The 17,336-nt window shown below is 43.0% G+C and overlaps 1 protein-coding gene across 1 annotated transcript in view; it reads right to left on the bottom strand.

The window, feature by feature from the left end:
- Nucleotides 1–457: 457 nt before the first annotated feature.
- chsy1 (chondroitin sulfate synthase 1) overlaps nucleotides 458–17,336 on the bottom strand; it is a 44,671-nt gene continuing 27,792 nt past the window's right edge. The window contains exon 3 of the mRNA XM_061042703.1: nucleotides 458–3,153. Within this exon, the coding sequence (XP_060898686.1) occupies nucleotides 1,561–3,153 (1,593 nt within the window). The 3' untranslated portion in view covers nucleotides 458–1,560. The remainder of the gene's footprint in view (nucleotides 3,154–17,336) is intronic.

Genomic DNA, 17,336 nt, shown 5'->3' with positions numbered 1-17,336 from the left:
AAGGGATCCGTACGGTCCTACTTTTTTGGTTCCTCTTTTCTTGGGGTGCCAAGGGTACCAATCTGACCCCAAAGGGTCCCTTGTTTACTATGTCCCTGTTCTTCTTCAACGTTTCACTTAATTAAAAGCTGGCTCGCCCCCTTATGGGCTGCTATGATGTCACACTATTACACAGCTGACGCAGCTATCTCCATCTGGCTAACACTCTGCTTACCAAATAAGGGTACAGTTGGCGATGGAAACGGAAGCAAGTTCAGAGGTTACCGTACCAAACTGTACTGAACCAACCGACTGCTGGGTGGAAATGGGGCTAAAGTTACATAGTGCTGAAAATAGGCAGCCGCAGCGCTCTGTGGACATGGGGAAGACACCATTCTCTGCATTGAAAGTTATTGTACTATTAGGTCCACTTTGAAACTACTACTCTGTGGAGGAAAAGTTACTGAGTCTTGCTCTTATTGGCAGCTATTCTAGATTCAGTCTCAGCCGTTAGATGAAAATGTGTCATCATTTTAGTCACAATTGATTCATTTTTACCCTTTACAGTTAGGGTCTAGTTTCAGTCGATGGACACTGCAGCTTAGAGAATAAAAAGTCATAATATTTTAGTCATAATGATTTATCTCTTTAAAAATAATTAATTAGCCAAATACAGGTATCAGAAAGGATTGTATTAGCTGTTTTTAAAAACTCATAAACACATACAAATTATATTAATAAAGATGTTGAACTCAACATACATAATAATGCTGCTGTAAAATGAATAGCCTATTGTCATTAAACACTCAGGGAACATTTTACTGCACCTCGTAAACATCTGGCAGGCACCCCTAACCCTAACCCAGAGCTGCAGACTTTCACTGTTAAACAGCTTTTCATACATTTTAGCCTTATAAGGTTACTGATATTTGATATCAGTATTTGGGCAGGCTAACATTAGATTGTTAAAGCTCGTTATCAAGTCAGCTCTTTCTCTCTCATCTACAGCCGTTGCATTTGTGTAGGACTTTTGCAAGAGATTTATAATTTGCATGTTTCTGAATAAGCTGCACATTTTCTTTAATTCCAGCCATTGCCGAGCCTGTGCACTTGTCAGCCACCGTAGGATCCTTTTTGTAATGTTGTCAAACACTTGGAATATATCTGAGCCTGTCAGTGACAAAAACATCTGTTAGCGGACACACAGTACTTTGATCAGTCTTTTTGTTCACATCTTTTTGTACTTTTTTTTCAGCTTGAATTTAAAAGTATCAAATGTAAAAGTATTGCCCAGCTATAAAAACACTGTAATTCACCAGTTGACCTCTCTCTGTGAGCTGACAGATGACATGTTTCAGGCTGGATGAGCCTCAGGATAACACAACAACACTGGTCAATACTCCTTCTTTCAGTAATGATACGTTCAGCCCACACTTTGTGTTCATCAGATCATATAAAACGAGACATATTTCCAAAATATATCCATGTAAAGTCTTTGATTTCAGTAAAAAATAAATTAGGTAGTGAGAACACCACTACGATGAAGGGTCAGGTACCGTTTTTGTGACCGCCGGCTCTCTCTCACGCTGTCCTTACTGAGCCATTTGTACTCGCCAGTCTCCTGAAGCCGTGGTCGTTCTTCTCCAGCCACAGCTCGGCCAGCTGTTGGGTGGAGCCGTGCGACGAGGCTTTGGAGCCCAGACACATCTTATATTGCTTTGCCTCCAGGTTGGGGTCACATATGACGGGGTGATGGACGTGCACGACCCCTGTGTCCGTGCTTCTGAACAACCGTATCCCTGATTGCACAAATTTATTAAAGAGGTCCACGTCTTCCAATCCCCAGCCCTGTATTGAGGTGTCGAAGCCCCCGGCTCGAAGCAGGTCCCCCTTGTAGACGCAGACGATCCCGAAGCCGTAGTTCCTCCACAGGCCGGTCTTGGAGGTGAACACGTAGTGGTTGTTGCTCGGGACCTTCCCGGCGTACACCACCTTGGGGTCGTACTGGCTGAAGATGATGGGGAAATAGGTCTGCTCCCCGGGGGCCGTGTTGGTCCGGCATCTCTTCAGGTACTCGCTGGTGAAGAGCAGGTCGACATCGCAGTAGAAGAGCAGCGAGTCGTTGGAGAAGTGCAAGGAGCCCACTTCTAGAGCCAGAGCCCTGGAGAAGGAGCCGTCCACCGTTTTGATCTCCATCTCGGCCCGGGGATACTTCATGTGGTAGTCCCTCATCAGCTCCACCTGCTTCACCCGCTCCGTGTTGTTGTCCATGCTGAAAAGCAGGATCAGCAGCTTCACGTTCTGGTTGGGGATCAGGCAGACTCGTTCAAAGTTGGCCATGAAGCGCACAAAGATGTCGTAGCGTCCCGACAGAGGGACCAGGATGTTGACCTTCTTCTCCTTGGGCTCCCTCTGGTCCTGACCCGATGTGGCCAGCTTGAAGGGCACGAGCATCTTCAGAGAGTTGGAGAGAAAAGACAGCGAGTCGGACTCCTGGTTGATGTGGCTGGCGAGGGCCCTGGCGTCCATCTCCTGGTCCTCTCTGAACTGGATCTGGCTGAAGGTTTGTTGGAGGTATGCATGCCTCCTGACGGGAACAGTCATGGTCTTTCCTTTGTGCTTCTTGTACAGCAGCAGCAGATCCAAAACATACTCAGCACCATATAAAGGATTCACCCTGCGGTAGCCGTACTGGATTTCTTTGAAATCGATGACTCGGCCTCGGGTCTTGGCGTTGGCGTTGATCATCTCCATCACCTGCATGATGATGTCATCCAGAGCCTGCCTTTGGGAGGAGTCCATACCGCGGCGGGGCGGCTGACCGTCAGACGACGAGAACAGGTACTTCCCCGTCAGAAACTCCCACTCCAGCACCTCCTCTCTCAGCCGGGGATGGAAGCGCATAAACGAGGGGGGCATGCCCAGCTGGAGGTCCTCTCTGCTGGGTTCGGCCGCTCCGTAACGCCCCATCTGGACAATCTCTCTGTGCAGCTGGATGGTTCGGTGGCGCAGGTCTGCGATCTTACGGCTGAGCATGTAGCTGTGCAGGCGGTACTGATAGGGGGGGTTCTTGTTGGGGTGGAGGGTGATGGCTCGGTGTATCTTGCTGTTGTGGAGATCTCTGATGTAGCCCTTCTTATTGGGTTCATAGTTCTCGTAGAAGAGCTGCTGCATCTGTGGACACACAAGAGCAATGATTCAACAATGAGTTCAACTGAAACATGTACGGGATTTTACATTTCATACACAATCAAATAAACCTGACACCGGACATTTGGTTCCCAGCTGCATTCACGCTACGGTTGTCAACATGAACTTTGATATGACTGTAGTAAAAATAAAATTATATTAATACCTGTTTAGATACCACAGGAACAATATTTGGTAATTTCTTGGGTTTTTTTTTGCCAAAAATTGTAAAAATTCTACAAGATTGGCAACATATTGGTACCTTAAACATGCCAAAGTTATTTTCTGTGCAGTGTTCAAGAGTTTGCTTGCAATCTGTAGAGGATTTATTCCTCTTCTATGCACCTGTTTGTATTCTTTTAAGGCTTTGGTTCTTTTCAACCCTATGGATCATTAAAATAACAGAGATTGAACACTTTGTTTGAAAAGTATTTAAGTGTCAAGGTTTTTGACAACCTCAACTCACACCTTCAGCAAAAACAAACCCATTCTAATAGGGTTTGGTCGCTGGGCCTTACATTCCTCATCATTTCATAACAGAAAAAGTCTTTGTTCAGTATTTTGTTGATTCAAACTCCAAACAAAAGACCTGGATGTGTGAGCAGCAGCACCCAGAGCAGAGTCCACTTCTGAGTGTTTACAGGCTGACCTTAGCTTCAGGTGGTTTAACCTGGTTGTCAATCACAAGAGGGTTTAAAGGGGTAGACATTGGAGCAGCTGGAGGGATGGGAATCATGGTCAAGATGTCTCTGAAGGAAGGGGGAATCAGAGCTCTGGGAAGTCTCATTTCAGAGGACCAATTACTAATTTCTGGACCGCTGTCACAGGATTGTTCCCCAGAAAAGACCATACAGAGAATGAGACAGGACAGGCATGGAATCTGTGAAAAGTGATACCTGAAGTGGAATATGTTCACAGTGACTGACTAAGCAGGTCTTTGCTTTTCCATGGAATTAACCTGCCCTCTCTACCGCATTCCTGAGTGCCACAGAGCGCAGCCTGCCAATCAAAACACCCAGAAACTGTGTCATTAATGAAGTCTTTAAACAAGCTGTGTCCTTAGAGATAAACATTAAGTCTTCACACATTGAACCTGACTGCCGAGTGAGAAACACAAACTCAAGTAATGTCCTTTTAAATGAAGTATATGTGATTTTTCACACTTAAATATAATATAAATCAAGTATATCCTCTGAAAATAACTCTGAGTCATGACTGTCTACAATGGGTGTAACACCCGAGTCCCACTGTCTGTGATGTTTTCAGAGTTTTCAGAGTCCTATCTTCACTTTGTTTACATCGCCCGGACGGCCGGCTCACTCCTCCCCTCACGTATAAAAGTTGTTTAATTGAGGGACTAGAGAAAAGAAGAATAACATACTGTACTCACTGCTTAACTGTGTTTCTAGATCACGCTCATTTCAGGTAAATTTACATGCAGTGTGAAGATACGAGTATAATAAAGATCGCTAGCATTAGCATGCTAACACAACAATGCAGCGCAAGTTGTTTTGGTTTCATGCTGGTGCTCAAGGGCGACATCTGCTGGATCAAAAAATTGAATATTCTTTCTATAAACATAAAATACTTCCTCTAATTGTGTTTAAGAAGAATTGTTTATTCATTTGCTCGCCCCACGTACGGAGGCTGTAGTCCTTGAAGCAGACGGCCCGGGTACGAACACATCCTGTGACTACTTTCTCGCATTTCATTCCCAACTTTCTCTCTCTCTCCCCAATTTCTGATTCTGTCCACTGTCCTGTCTGTCCAATAATGAAGGATACAAAAAAACGTATATTTGCTAATGAGGAAGATGGTTCTTTGAAACTAGAGACAACCATTACATCTCTCCTTCAAAGACAGCAGACTGTCACAATAAACAGTAATTTGCCTCTGCCATCACTGGATAATGTATCCTAACCCTAGGGCAACAACGCCCCTCCAACAAATTGAGGTTCACCCTGTATAGAGCGCCACAGGAATGAGTCCTAAAACCAGGAATTAAGTTAGCATTTGAGCACCATGGGGTCTAACGTCTAAAAGTCAACGGGGATTTTGAATGGGTTTGTGGTTAGACTCCTGAAATAAGGTCTGTGGCTAACAAAAGCTTAAGAGATGTTGGCGTTTTGTTAGACTGCATAAACTACGTTAGGTAATACCCCCACTTGTGAAGTTTGAAGTTTTTACACGTCTTTAAAAAGGTGGTTACTAACAAGTGGCTAAATGTGACTACAGTGGTTGTCGGGGACATTAAACGTCATCACGGCGGACACAGAGGCCGGGAACTCTCTCACTAGTCGGAGATGTCTCCTGTAGCTTTAATCTTTAGGTTAAGGTAAATATTATGTTAGTAAACAATTTGTTAAGCTACGTGGATTAGTTTATCGGAGATCGTCTGAAGCATAACAGTAGTGACGTCACAATCATCTGACCGTGGTGTAGTTAGCTTGTAGCATAACGTTAGCTTTTTACTTCTGTCGGCCGCATTAACGCTTCAAACATCATAAAAATGGTGTTCATCTGTGAAGATTATCCTGCTGAACAAAACACCTACGCTTCAGAAACGTGTGTTTGCCTCAGAGCTTATTTTCTGCAATGATCCAAAATCCAATGCAAAAATCCCATAGGTGAATTCTTGTTAGACCCCATGGCGATGCTACTTCCGGGTTGGCCTACAAAAACACGTCATATGGTTTGTTCTCTATTTGCAAGCCCCACTTATCCGTGCAAAGCATGCTGGGATACCATAGTGACACAGACCAGGCTTGACAGCACCACTTTTTAACATATTTTTTTCCGTCGTGAGGGTAGACAATAAAGTTTTTTCTGTTCTTTTTCTATTCTATGATCAGTCTGTAGTGCAGGACTCATTCTAACATTTCTGGTGAAAAAATAAAAAAAGAAGCTTCTTGTTAAAGCTGTGTGCGTTGGTCTGTAATAGTTCCATTAGTGGGACAAAGGTGAGAGGGTTTCAGATTTGTTCAGTGAGAAGTGATGCTGGAGGAGAGCTCAGACTGTATCCTGCAGGGTAATACCAGAGGTCATCAGCTGACAGCTAATTGGCCAGGATGGTTACGTCCGTCTCCTGCAGCTTCCCCATCGTTAGCACCCGTCATTCATTCATGACCTCCACTTTGTGCTCACCTCTGAAGCTTAGGACTCATTAGTGCAATTATTTACAGTTATTCACCTCTCCCTCCCCAATCTAGAAGCTTCTCTGAATGACTGAAGACAGTGGCATGTCCTTGCAATTCTCTAATTGTCAGGCTGCCTTAATGAATCCCGAAAGACTCTTCAACTGGTCCAAAATGCTGCAGCTCGGGTACTGACTACAACTCGGAAAGATACCACATTAATATGAATACCAGCTTCTCTGCAGTGGCTTACTATAAAATCTAGAATGTAATTTAAAGTCCTTCTTCTCACTTACAAAACCTCTTAATGGTCAGGCACCACCTTATCTTTAAGAGCTCTCACCATTATTAGGTGTTTTCGGACAGGAGGAACTGAGAAAGTTCCTGCGGTCCCAAAACGCCTCACGCTCCCAGAATGCAAGCCTGCTTTTGGTACCTACAGTCTCTTAATGTACCATGGGAGGTAGAGCCTTCAGTCATCAGGCCTCTTTCCTTCTGAATCATCTACCAGTCAGGCCCTCTCTACCTTTAAAGAGATCTATAAAACCTTTTTGATAAAGCTTGTATTAGGGCTGGCTCAGGCTTGGACCAGCTGCTTTATGCTTAGACTACTCGGGGACCTGGCAGGCTGTGCTCTTGTTTCTCTCTCTTTCAATCACTCTATCAGTATGCACTCATGACAAATTAATGACGACATGGTCATTATCAGAGGGCATTAACTTTCTTTAGGTAAACATATTTGCTTGGCTTTCTTTACTTTTGATAAGAACTTATTTAAAGGTGCCAAACCCATGTGTTCATGAGCAGAGTATGTGTGCTGGGATTGTATTTGTGTAATGATACCATTACTCTGCAAACAAAGCCTTAAATATACACACAACAACCATACACCACAGCACTTAAATACTCTGATATTTAACTTTCCCCAGCCTGGCAACTCTCACACTCACATGGGACGTTCTGTTTGTGGAACATTTATAATAAGTCTTTATTGACTAATTATACAACAGAACAAACATCGCCCACTTTACTATTGAACACATTCATACACAGATAACGTTTCCCCCTTTAAATACTTCTTTTAATAATCCGCATGTGTTGAGTCTGCCAGATAAATTAGGTATGATTGAAGCAGTGGCCCTGAAAGCTCTGAATACTGCAGTTTATAAAACAGATGCTGCTATATAAAACCCCTTTCTTCATTGATTCGCCGGTTCAGTCGAGGAGAGACTGACAGGGGATGGTACAGTTCTAAATCAGGGGATCAGGGGGCGGCAGTAGCTCAGTCCGTAGGGGCCTAAGTAGGGAACTAGAGGGTCGCCGGGTCAAGTCCCGGTGCGGACCATAAATATGTAAGTTGGTCTGGTAGCTGGAGAGGTGCCAGGATGCTTCCTGAGTACTGCCGAGGTGCCCTTGAGCGAGGCACTGAACCCCCAAACAGCTCTGGTGCACTCCCTGTGTAGCAGTGTGTAGCACCCCACTCTGACATCTCTCCACTGATGCATGTCCACAGGTCCTGTTTGTGCATGTGAGTGATTCGGACCGATGTGGGTGAGAAGTATGTCTCTCATTAAAACTAAATGTAGAAGTGGGTACACTCAATGGAGGCTGAAAAATGAGTGTGTATAAGTCATATACATGCATAGACTGTGACCATGCTATATTGCTCACTGTCTATCTTTTGCCTTGAAGAACGCTGTGACCTTACAGCAGAAGGAAGTAATGCCTCAGACATGTGGAACAAATTACCTTTATCAGACAGGTAAAGAAGCCAATCTTTCCTCAGAGTCGTGTGTGTGTTTGTGTGTTTTGTGTGTGTTGGATGGTACCTCATGTGGAGTACGAGCCGGCGGTGAAAGGGCAGCCTGGTGCTCTGAGGCTGGCTTTAATCTGCCGGACAAAGGCATAGCCGGCCTCTCGGCTAACCATGCCAATCTAATTGGAGACGGCATTATGCTGCGCTAATTGGCTCTTTGTAAACAAGCACGCTCTGTCCAAACTCATTTCTCAACTGAAGGAAAAGCCTGTCACACCTGGGACAGCTCCACAGTGGGTCTTGCTAGTGATGGGAGGGGGGGAGGTCACAGCACCAGATGACTCTTATCTATATTAGCTTTCTGACCTGTGGACTGCAGGAGTCAGACTGCAGAGACTTTAAATCATCCATTCAGAGGGAGACACACTCAGATCTGTCTGTTCACATAAACTGAAGTGAGGCCAGTCAGATGTGCTGGAAAAGCATCACAGCCTGTCCAGTTTAAATCCCAAACGTGTAAGAGGGACAGCTGGGTTAAAGCAGGACCATTAAAACATATCCAGCTTGTGGCCTGATTGTGAACCAGCAGAGGAGTTTCTAAGGATTTTTGCTCTTTTTTTCCTCTAATGAAATAACAAACAAAAACAAAAAAAGGTCAGGATATGAAGAAAGAGAGAGAGAGCAGGCAGGATATGAGAAGATGACAACAGACTTAAGCAATCTACACAAAGGGGGAGGAGGGGGAATTCACTATAACTGATATTGTTTAACCCACTATTAGACAGTCAGTTTATACAATTGAACATTTTTTTAACTTCTAGTAAGCATTTTCAAGTTTCTTTTCTTAGTTTTTTTCAAACATGAAATCTTTCCCGAGTTGCTTGTTCGAGGTCTGGACCGGACTCTTTATATGTAGAGGCAGAGCGTTCAGGGCTTTGGGAGGGCTTGGTCACCTCAGAGTCAACTTTGACGTCAGGAGGAAAGCTAAAAGCAACTGATCTGTAGATCTGAGTGTCCGTGATAAAATATGTGGTTTTACAAAGTCTGAGAGATAAGTTGGAGCAAGCCCATTAACAGTCAATTTGTTAATAATAAAATATTAACAAACGAAGCACCAGCGTGCTCAACTCAAAAACTCCTCAAAGGCAATCACAGCTAGCACTAGAGCAAAGAAAAGTCAGCACTCGCTATAAAGTGTGAAACAGCAGCTGAAGGAAACTAATACGTCCAAGGCTTTCATCAGCGCAAGACAAATGTGGGTGTGACTCATTTCTAAACAATCGATGCCGCTGCCAGGTGCCAAAGCTGTGCTTAAGTTAATAATCATCAGTCAGGGTCTTATTAGCATTAAAACATGAAGCTTATTCTGAATACTTCAGGAGAGTTTCAGAAGTTTTGTGAAAACACTTTTAGTAATAGTTTTGGTTAAACAAAGATGAAGACAATCACCGCCACACTGATCAATGTGTCATGAATCAATAATCCACTAAAAAAGAACTTTACTGTAACTTTATTGTGAGCGAACAACGTGTATGGTCTTCCAGGTTTGCCCTGCGTAATCACAGGTCATACACAGGTGTGTTAAATACATATGGTCACATGACCAGTCATCACAATAAACATTAGTCCAGGGTCATAGCCTCAAACTACAGCGTGCATCAAAACAACTTAACATCATTCATCCACAGTTACAGTGAAGTGTCATTGTTAAGTGTTATTTAGACTGATCAATGTGTATTTTTATTCATTAAAGGGATACTTCACCTATTTGCATTAAGCATTGTATCAGTAGTAAACTGGTAGTATTTTTGAATGGTCGTGCATCCCGCCCTCATTTCCCCTGAGACTGGAAAGTTCTGTATTTGTAAGTCTGAAAAGGAGCTTCCAGTGACGCAAAATATCATCATATTGCATTAGCGCTGGCTTCCGGGGCCGCCGCTAGCGCTGGCCGCCTCTGGGATTAATAAAGTATTTCTGATTCTGAAATCGAGGACCTTAGTGGGAGTGGCCTGTGGTGCTGTGCATTCTGGGATTTGGTGTCTTTCATCCACATGAGCCAAAAAGACACTTTCTGTCTATTCTCGGCCAAGAAGGCACCAACTTCAAAATGTATTTCACATTTCTACATATATGACCCAATGTCAATACAGATTCATGTTTCAACATGTGAAGTATCCCTTTAAACAGATCAATACAGGGAGCACTGGTCTGTCGTCTTCTTCTTCCATTCACGCTTCTTCAGGTGCTACAGAGAGACCTGTTCTTGTTCCAGCGTCATAAAGCAGCACGCTGACAGACATTTCTGCAGAAACACCCACAGGGACGTGATGCAAACACTGATAACAAAACTTACACAACTATCTGACTTATCACTTCATCAAACATGAAGAACTCCTGATCTGTAACAATGATTCACTGAATCCCTCCACAGATCAATTTCTCTTTAATCCTTCATCCGACTGAGGTAACGTCAAACGGAAACATTCAGAGATTGATGTCAAGTCTTTGCCTCTCCTGCACAGTCATGTTTCAGTGAGGTCACAGCTGGTCTCTATGAGTCAGCACGTTGGCAGAGTCCCCACATTACAGAGAACTCAGACCTCCCCAAACACTCCCCCCTCCTTCCTCAGAAACCTCTCTCCATTGTTTCCATGACAGCAAACCCAGTTAATAGTTTCCCTCTACTCCATGCTTTCACACTTACATTTAGTGATAGGCATCATTTTGAGCTTCCAGCAGACATGTTTAAGTAGATTCAGTCTTAAATCATTCATAATAAATCCTGTATTTGCACCTGGGACAAGAAGAAATGATTACAAGTCAGCTGCAATCAAATCAACATCATCAGACCCCACCAGAGACTTTTCTAATCATTCACCAAATATCACCTGCTCAGGTCACAGTCAGATACTGACTGAGGGGGGCGACAGCTAAAGGAAACAGGAAGTCAAATGTTTGATAACACGGTGGATTTTACTTTCAACTTTTTTTTAGATTGATTTTTGGGCTTTTTGTGCCTCCACTTTACAGATAGGACAGTGCCGGAAATCAGGGAGAGAGAGAGAGATAGAGCGGGGAACGACAAGCGGGAAAGGATCCAGAGGTCGGACCTGAAAACGGTCCACAGCCTCTGCACATGGGGCGCGGGCACTAACCACTAAGCCACCTGCGCCCCTCGAACTTGTCCTTATTTAAAGACAAACCTCTGAAGAACTGAAGAGGGCTTTTCAAGTATCTGCATTCACTTCAATCAAGTCCCGTTTCACTTTGGATTTAACTTTGAATTACCATGACCTGAAACACGTCGAGGCTCAAGCCAACAACAACTTCATCCTTCTAACAAGCATTATATGTAAGGATGTGGACCCATCACTGTTTTTAAATGAATAATGTGCTCTGAATGAACATTTCCAGTAAGATGACAGCTCTTTAATAACTGTCACATACTTTTCAGATCATGTAACACTCAGCACTATATCTCCCCCCTGGTCAAACACTCACCTCTTCATTTTAAGGGAATATAATGAAAACCCGTACAGTGATTATAAAAAGGCCCTGATGAGCCCTTTAAGAGGTATGAGTTTTATCATGATGGAGATCAGCATCATGGCTGGATGTGAGCTCGTATTACAGCGTGATGCTGAAAGCTCTCATGAAGGAGGAATGTGAGCAGCCCCTTTTGGTTTGTGTGTCCTATGAGGACTGGACAGGAGGGTGAATGAAGCAGAAAAGGCCCTTTGTTGCCTCCAGCCGGTCCCTCCGTCCAGATGTCCTCCTCTGCTCAGGCTCCCAGGGAGAGATGGGAGATATGGACAATTACAGCTCTATTACAGCTCTTGAACAGTAGAGCTTATTACAGCGCTATTACAGTTTATTACAGCAAAGTTTATTACAGCAGAGTCAGAGCCACAGGAAAAGAGACTTCTTGGATGAAACAATAAAAACCCTGAAACGTTTCGAAAATGTGTGTGATGGAGTCTTAAATATATATGTTTAACCTTTCCAAACGTTTATCTTATTTTTGACTTTCTGAATTTCGGAAAAAATTATTCAAGCAACATCATGTCGCCCAAACCACCCCCCACCCCCCACCCAAGAGGTTCATGGGACTCACCAGAGCCCGATCAGATGAAAGTCCCTGTTGGACATGAAGTCCACCCTGAAGTCTCCCTGCTCTCTTTCCTGATTCAGCAGAACTTACATCAAGTATCGCAGATATTGATACTATTTATGCACCGTTATCTCGACTTTGTAAAACAAGCTAATAAGAGCTCTGTAGAGTGAGAAAAGTGAATGTCAGTGCCGTGTAGAGTCCCTCATTCCTCGTTCTTTGTATGTCTACATGAGCGACAGAAGGAAATAGATCTTCGGTCATATATTTAACCGAAAGCTGTTGCAAGAGTGACAACTGAAGGGAAACATTTAAACAGGTGTATATCCTTTTTGAGGGGGGTCAACAAATGTATTTGCACAATTTAGATTTGCAGGAGTTTTCTCACATTTTTGGGCATAAAAAAAGAAGAAATTGTCCAGTAGCAGGTGTCTAGGACTTCTATTTTTGTTGCCGTGGTATCAAAGTGGTATCTACATCATTGGATCGTTACTAGAATCGTACTACAGTTTAAAGTTCTGGTTTAGTTAGTCTACACTATATGGTAGAGATGTTTTATTGTAGAGAACATTTAACCTTTCTCCAAAGAGACTGAGTGTATCTAATCTAAAGTGTGACAGTTGGCAGAGCAGCCCTGCTAAGTGTATGTGTTATCATCATTATCAGTTGTAGAGAAGTCTGCTAAACGTTCAGGAAAACCACGAGAGAGGACAAGTGAACCACAATGACCGAAAAGAAGAACTTTACATTGCTTCACTTCCATCTGGATGAGTCGGTGTGAATCAGCCGGACCCAGCTCCCGACCCAGATGTAGAGAGTATTTTGACACCCAGTTGACATTTTCTAGAAATGAATTTGTTCTGGGTCTGTTGGAGTACCAGTCCCACTTCATCGTCTGTAAACACTAACATTTTTGTATGTTTACACATCACCACACTATAAAAGGAAGAATATGTGTGCATGAGCGTGTTGTTTCATTACAAAGTCACATCTGCATCTACTAGCCTGGCAGTTATACTACAGCGCTTTTTAGTTGTTCATGTGGATCTGTGTGCACAGAAGCTGTTCTGAAACACTGTCATCAGAATGATGAACTTTTTTAAATATGCGAAAGAGAAACGATTCTGTTTTCAGAGGATCGTTTTCTTGTTGATCTGAGCTCTCAGATCCTGTAGGTTCCTCGGGATGGACCTGCTAAGTGTATGTGTTATCATCATTATCAGTTGTAGAGAAGTCTGCTAAACGTTCAGGAAAACCACGAGAGAGGTCAAGTGAACCACAATGACCGAAAAGAAGAACTTTACATTGCTTCAGTTCCGTCTGGATGAGTCGGTGTGAATCAGCCGGACCCAGCTCCGACCCAGATGTAGGAGTATTTATACTACAGCATTTTTAGTTGTTTATGAGGATCTGTGTGCACGGAAGCTGTTATGAAACACTGTCATCAGAATGCTTAACATTTTTGAATATGCGAATGAGAAACGATTCTGTTTTTCAGTGGATGGATTTCTTGTTAAAATGGCCTCAGACTGAGGGCCAGGACGCGTTTTTCTAGCTCTTATTGGGCGTGCATAAAAGCTAAAAAAAAAGTTCAACCTCCATTTTTTAAGATATTTTCTCTATTTCTTCCAATATTTCACCCATTTGTTTATTTATGGATGACATCTGTTAAATGGACTTAAAAACCAAATCATTTTATATTCTTGAGAAGGAAAAACAAACAAGAGGCGCATGTCCCCAGGTGACCGGTCAGGGCTGCACAGCCGTCAGCGACTAACAAGGCCAAAGCTCGGATTAATTGGCCGTCCTCTAATCCAGATTGTCTAAATCAGTTTGCTTGGAGGTCAAACTGAACGTGAGCACACCGTGAGATGTGGCTGGGACATAGAAGAGGACATGTAGTCTGTGAGAGATGTTTGGAGATTTTCAGGTAATAAGTAATAACTGAACCTCAACCTTTGTTTTTTCTCCTCTACATTTGTTTTTCTAGTGTTGAAGTTTGAGTAAAAAACTTTATTAACCGGTCTCAGTGTTCCCAGAGCTAAACAGGGTGAGTACAGGGTGAGTACCTGCCGTTCCACCAGCCAGCTCCCTTCTGTGTGTGTCTTGGCTCCTAATTACATCACTAGTGCAACATGTCAGCGCCTGTCATGTGAGGATTCTACCTTCATTGGAAGTTAATTGGAAGGACACAGGGTATTGCTGTCCATTTAAATATGAGAGCCTTAGCGTTCTAACAGTAAAGGTAGGTTAATTTTTGTTCTTGAAATATTTTATTCTGTCTCCAAAATGTTTGGAATCTGAATCAAGATTCAATGAGAACCTGATTCAATAAGCAGAATAACAATTGATCCAATTGAAATTGTTCCAAACCCTGAACATATCGTCACCCTGCTATCGTGACAGGGTCATGTTAGGTGATGTCAAAGCAGCCCTGTTCCGAGCAGCCACACAGACAGGCTGATAAAGAGTGACATGGAGAGCTCACATACAGTCTCTCAGTATCTACAGAGACTCACAGCTGCTGCAGACCAGCACCAGCATGGGCGGGTCCCACGACATGACATCCAGGCAGGATCTTAAATTAAAAGCTCCCATCAAAGTAAAGGAAAAACGACCCAATATTGGTTAAAATTTCTCTCTTTTTTTATTGCTGTAGGTAATTATAGCTGTGCTGTGGGCAGCTGCATACTTGTGGAGTGCTGGAGGTACACAGAGCAGCATTTAGAGACAGAGAGCTGCCCAGGGGAGGACGGGAAGGAAGACGTGGGTGAAGGAAAGCTGGGAGACGAGTGTTACACACACACACACACACAGACACACACACACACACACAGACACACACACACACACACACACACACACACACACACACACACACACACACACACACACACACACACACACACACACACACACACACACACACACACACACACACACACACACACACACACACACACACACACACACACACACACACACACACACACACACACACACACACACACACACACACACACACACACACACACACACACACACACACACACACACACACACACACACACACACACACGACAAAAGAAAGTGAATAGTTCAAGCCTATAATCACCTCAGTCCCCGCCCTAAACAATCTCTCCACTCGGGAGTAAATCTTTGAAGTCTGATTCTCACTGTGCAGCGTTCACAGCTCTTATCACACTCAGTACGTTCCCTAGTTGAGCTACAGTTAAAGCTCCATTAGCTCATTTAAATGGACTACTGTCCTTGTCCCAGTAAGCACAGGAGAAGAAACCATTTATTGAACTATGGCTGACTCCTGAGTAGGTGGCGATATGCTGCCTTTCAGCTAGTTACCATTAGGCCGTCTCACTTCCTGTTGACCTTCCTAACAAGTTACTAAGCAGCAAACTGGTTGTAGGCCTCTGTACATTTCATACCTACTCTACACTGTTCTGCTATTCCTCTGGCTTATGGTCAGTGTTAATCTTCACACCATTTTCTAATTTAGTCATAGTCTCCTGATGAAAATGTCCTTTATATTGAGTCAGATATTAGTCATTTGTTATTGATTTAATTTAATCAATTAGTCACTGACTAAAATTGCACATCATTTTAGTTGACGAAAATAGAAGACATTTTAGTCAATAAAATCAGATGCAAGCTTTTATTTTGATTATCAGAAGCTTAACAATGATTTTAGAACAGCTGAGGGGGTACGTGATAATCCTCACTTGTAATGTAGTTTTCGTTTGGTCACATTTTCGTCAATTAGATGATGAAGTAATATTATTTATCAAATCGTTAAATAGCGGAGTTTCATCTCGTCATCGTCATAGTTGACTAATTTAAAAAGACCTTTGTCAACGAATATTTTCGTCATTTATTTCGTTGACGAGATTAACTCTGCTTATGGTCATACCTAATGGCAGATGACAATGCTACTTGTGCTATGCTACACATTTAAGCTATTAGACTTCTGCATCAAAGCCCGGTGTGGGAACAGTGTAGCATGTTCAGAACTCTGAGTAAGATTTCATTTAAATCCAGTTTAAGCTGGACTAACACACTGATTGTGTCTAAAGGAGTGAGGGAAGGGAACACAGGACAAAGAAAGTATGAGTACATAAATGAGCTCTATTTCAAGATTCCTCTATTTCACTTCCCAAAAAAAACATTAAAAAGCAGAATGGTCTGGACAGAAACAAGAAATCATTATTGAAATTATAACTGGATCTGTCCAGGGGAAAAAGTAACCAAAGAGTGGTCACACAACGAGTCACCCTCAAGTAAGGTCTGGTCCTCCTTACCAACTTCCCAACCCACAAATGTCAGCTGTTTCCAGAACCAAAAGTGTGTTGGACTGTGGAGTCTAATGTGAAATGTTCATATGTGAAATGCTCATTCCTAATTGTGATGATATTACAATTTTAAACTTTGATATGATTCTAGTAAAAATCGAATACCTGTTTGATACCACAGAAACAAAAGTAGAAAGTCCTAGGCACCCGAAATTGTGTAATTTTTTTGTTTCAATTATGAAAAGTTGCAGGTAAACTTCTGCACACTATTCTTTGGAAACATATTTGTGCTAATCGTTGTTTCTCTCTCTTTCACCTTTGGGTTAAAAAAATATATATTTTTTTTACTGTTTTTAGTTTTTATCATTTTAAAACACGTATTGAAAAGTTTTTGAACGTTTTCACAACACTTAGTTGAGTGTTGCTGTATATTTCATGGTAACAGGCTGAATGTTAAGTAACAAACAACATGCTCCTCTTGAGTGCTACATGTGTGCTGCTGCTGCTGCTGTAAACTAACTGGAGTGTTGGAGGACACGTTGGTGGTGCTGAAACGTGTACGATCAGTCCCTCCCCCCCCCCAGCACAGTGGTGTTGCCCTGAGGGTCCGTGGCGGGGTACTAATTACAACCCTGTCCCTGTTTGATCCCACCGACAGCATGGCCATTCGACCCCCAGGTAAAGGTGTAACAGCTGTATGCTTATGGTCCAGATGTCACCTCGTGCAGCAGGTCTGGAAGACTACCTGAGACCCCCTGAGAGTCTTCAGTCCAAACCTGCTGCTCACTGTGAGGAGAAACACAACCGACTGTTTAAGTTAAGAGTTGGTGTTGCTCTTAAGCAGTCTGTATAGCCCTATCCAC

Source organism: Labrus mixtus, chromosome 1, assembly GCF_963584025.1.
Source record: "Labrus mixtus chromosome 1, fLabMix1.1, whole genome shotgun sequence".
NCBI lineage: Eukaryota > Metazoa > Chordata > Actinopteri > Labriformes > Labridae > Labrus > Labrus mixtus.
The sequence above is the reverse complement of the archived record's forward strand: the minus strand, read 5'-3'. Positions and strand labels throughout refer to the sequence as shown.